At 58.0% G+C, this 1,415-nt stretch overlaps 1 protein-coding gene across 1 annotated transcript; it reads left to right on the forward strand.

Annotated features, from left to right (window-relative positions):
• Nucleotides 1–46: 46 nt before the first annotated feature.
• LOC109509589 (solute carrier family 35 member F5-like) lies at nt 47–1,220 on the forward strand. The gene is made up of 4 exons (XM_019859421.1): nt 47–192; nt 260–453; nt 925–1,006; nt 1,089–1,220. Exons 1-4 carry the CDS (start codon nt 171–173, stop codon nt 1,178–1,180), a joined length of 390 nt encoding a protein of 129 aa, XP_019714980.1. The 5' UTR covers nt 47–170; the 3' UTR covers nt 1,181–1,220.
• Nucleotides 1,221–1,415: the final 195 nt, after the last annotated feature.

Below are 1,415 nucleotides of genomic sequence, written 5' to 3' on the forward strand. Positions count from 1 at the left end.
AAAAAAAAAAAAAAAAGATCCAGCGCTGTCGGTACCGAGTGTTGTTGTGGGTCGGAGTGCGTTTGGCAGAGTTGATCCAACCAACGGGGGTCTCCTTTTTCACGCAGAGTGAACCACTGTACGTGCCCGTCAAGTTTCAGGACGTCCCCGCCGATCCGGCCAACTGTTTGATGGACACCGATTGCGAACCCGGTGAGTGGGCGTCGCCCATCCGCTTCGGTGCAGCAATGGTTTTAAACTTTTCCCGCTTTTGTCCCAGCGGCTTGTAAAAAGCAGCGGGTGCGTTTTAGCAACATCATGGAGGTGCGCCAGCTGCCCTCCACGCAAGCCCTGGAGGCCAAACTGTCCCGCATGTCCTACCCGGCCGCCAAGGACCACGAGGCCATGATGCGCACGGTGGGCAAGCTGACCATCGCCGACGTGGCCAAGATCAGCTTCTTTTTCTGCTTTGTGGTGCGTCCAGATCACGTCGGAGTCTTTGCTGCTTTCGGGATGAGCGAGCGAGCGAGTGAGCGAGCCCTTCGGAGCTGCCGCGTCAGGTCGTTTGCACAACGCGGTTGTATTGCTGCCACGTGTTCGCCTTTGCGTCCAAAGAATAGCACATACTCAAACGTCCGACTAAGTTGTCTATCGGCGGGGGATGGGGACTGCCTCCACCTGTCCCCCCAACCCCCTTTTTTTTTGGGGGGGGGGGTGGTCACGGCGCCTGAGCTCCCCTCGGTCATCACAGTGACGAAAGCTAGACAAAAAGCGGACTCGAGAGCGGCTGAGCGTTTTGATCCGTTGCGCATTCGGGCGGAAGGGCATCGGAAGTCTTCGATGAAGACGCCGCGAAACTGTTTGTGAGATTGCAAAGCGACAAACGGCGCGCTTTGAGCGCGCGGGCTGTTTGACCGAGGCTCCTCGCCTTTCTCCCCCGGGCAGTGGTTCCTGGCCAACCTGTCCTATCAGGAAGCGCTCTCCGACAGACAAGTGGCCATTGTCAACATTTTGTCGTCCACGTCAGGTGACTCACAGTCAACAGGATGAGCGCGGCTCTGCTGCTCGTTTTAACGCACGCTTGCTCTCCTCCCCCCGTCTGCCCTCAGGCATGTTCACGCTCATCCTGGCCGCCATCTTTCCCAGTAACAGCAGCGACCGCTTCACTTTGTCCAAGTTGTTTGCAGTGGCGCTCAGGTGAGACATGTGGCAAACTTGCCGCGCGTGATGAACGAGCGTTTGCTACTTCGGTCTGCTGGCGCACTTTGCCATCGCCGTATCGGGTCGTCGCGGCTTTTTGGCGACGGGCCGACCGCGCGGTTCGCGCGGAGTCCCTGTTGAACCCGCCCCCCCCTCGAATTGCCCGGCCAATTTCCAATGTGGCATTTCCTTCCCGTAATGACCAAGTCACCGAGAACGGTGCCCAAAAAAAAAAA

This window comes from Hippocampus comes, unplaced genomic scaffold (genome assembly GCF_001891065.2).
Source record: "Hippocampus comes isolate QL1 unplaced genomic scaffold, H_comes_QL1_v1.1 C16962104, whole genome shotgun sequence".
In the NCBI taxonomy this organism is placed as follows: Eukaryota; Metazoa; Chordata; class Actinopteri; order Syngnathiformes; family Syngnathidae; genus Hippocampus; species Hippocampus comes.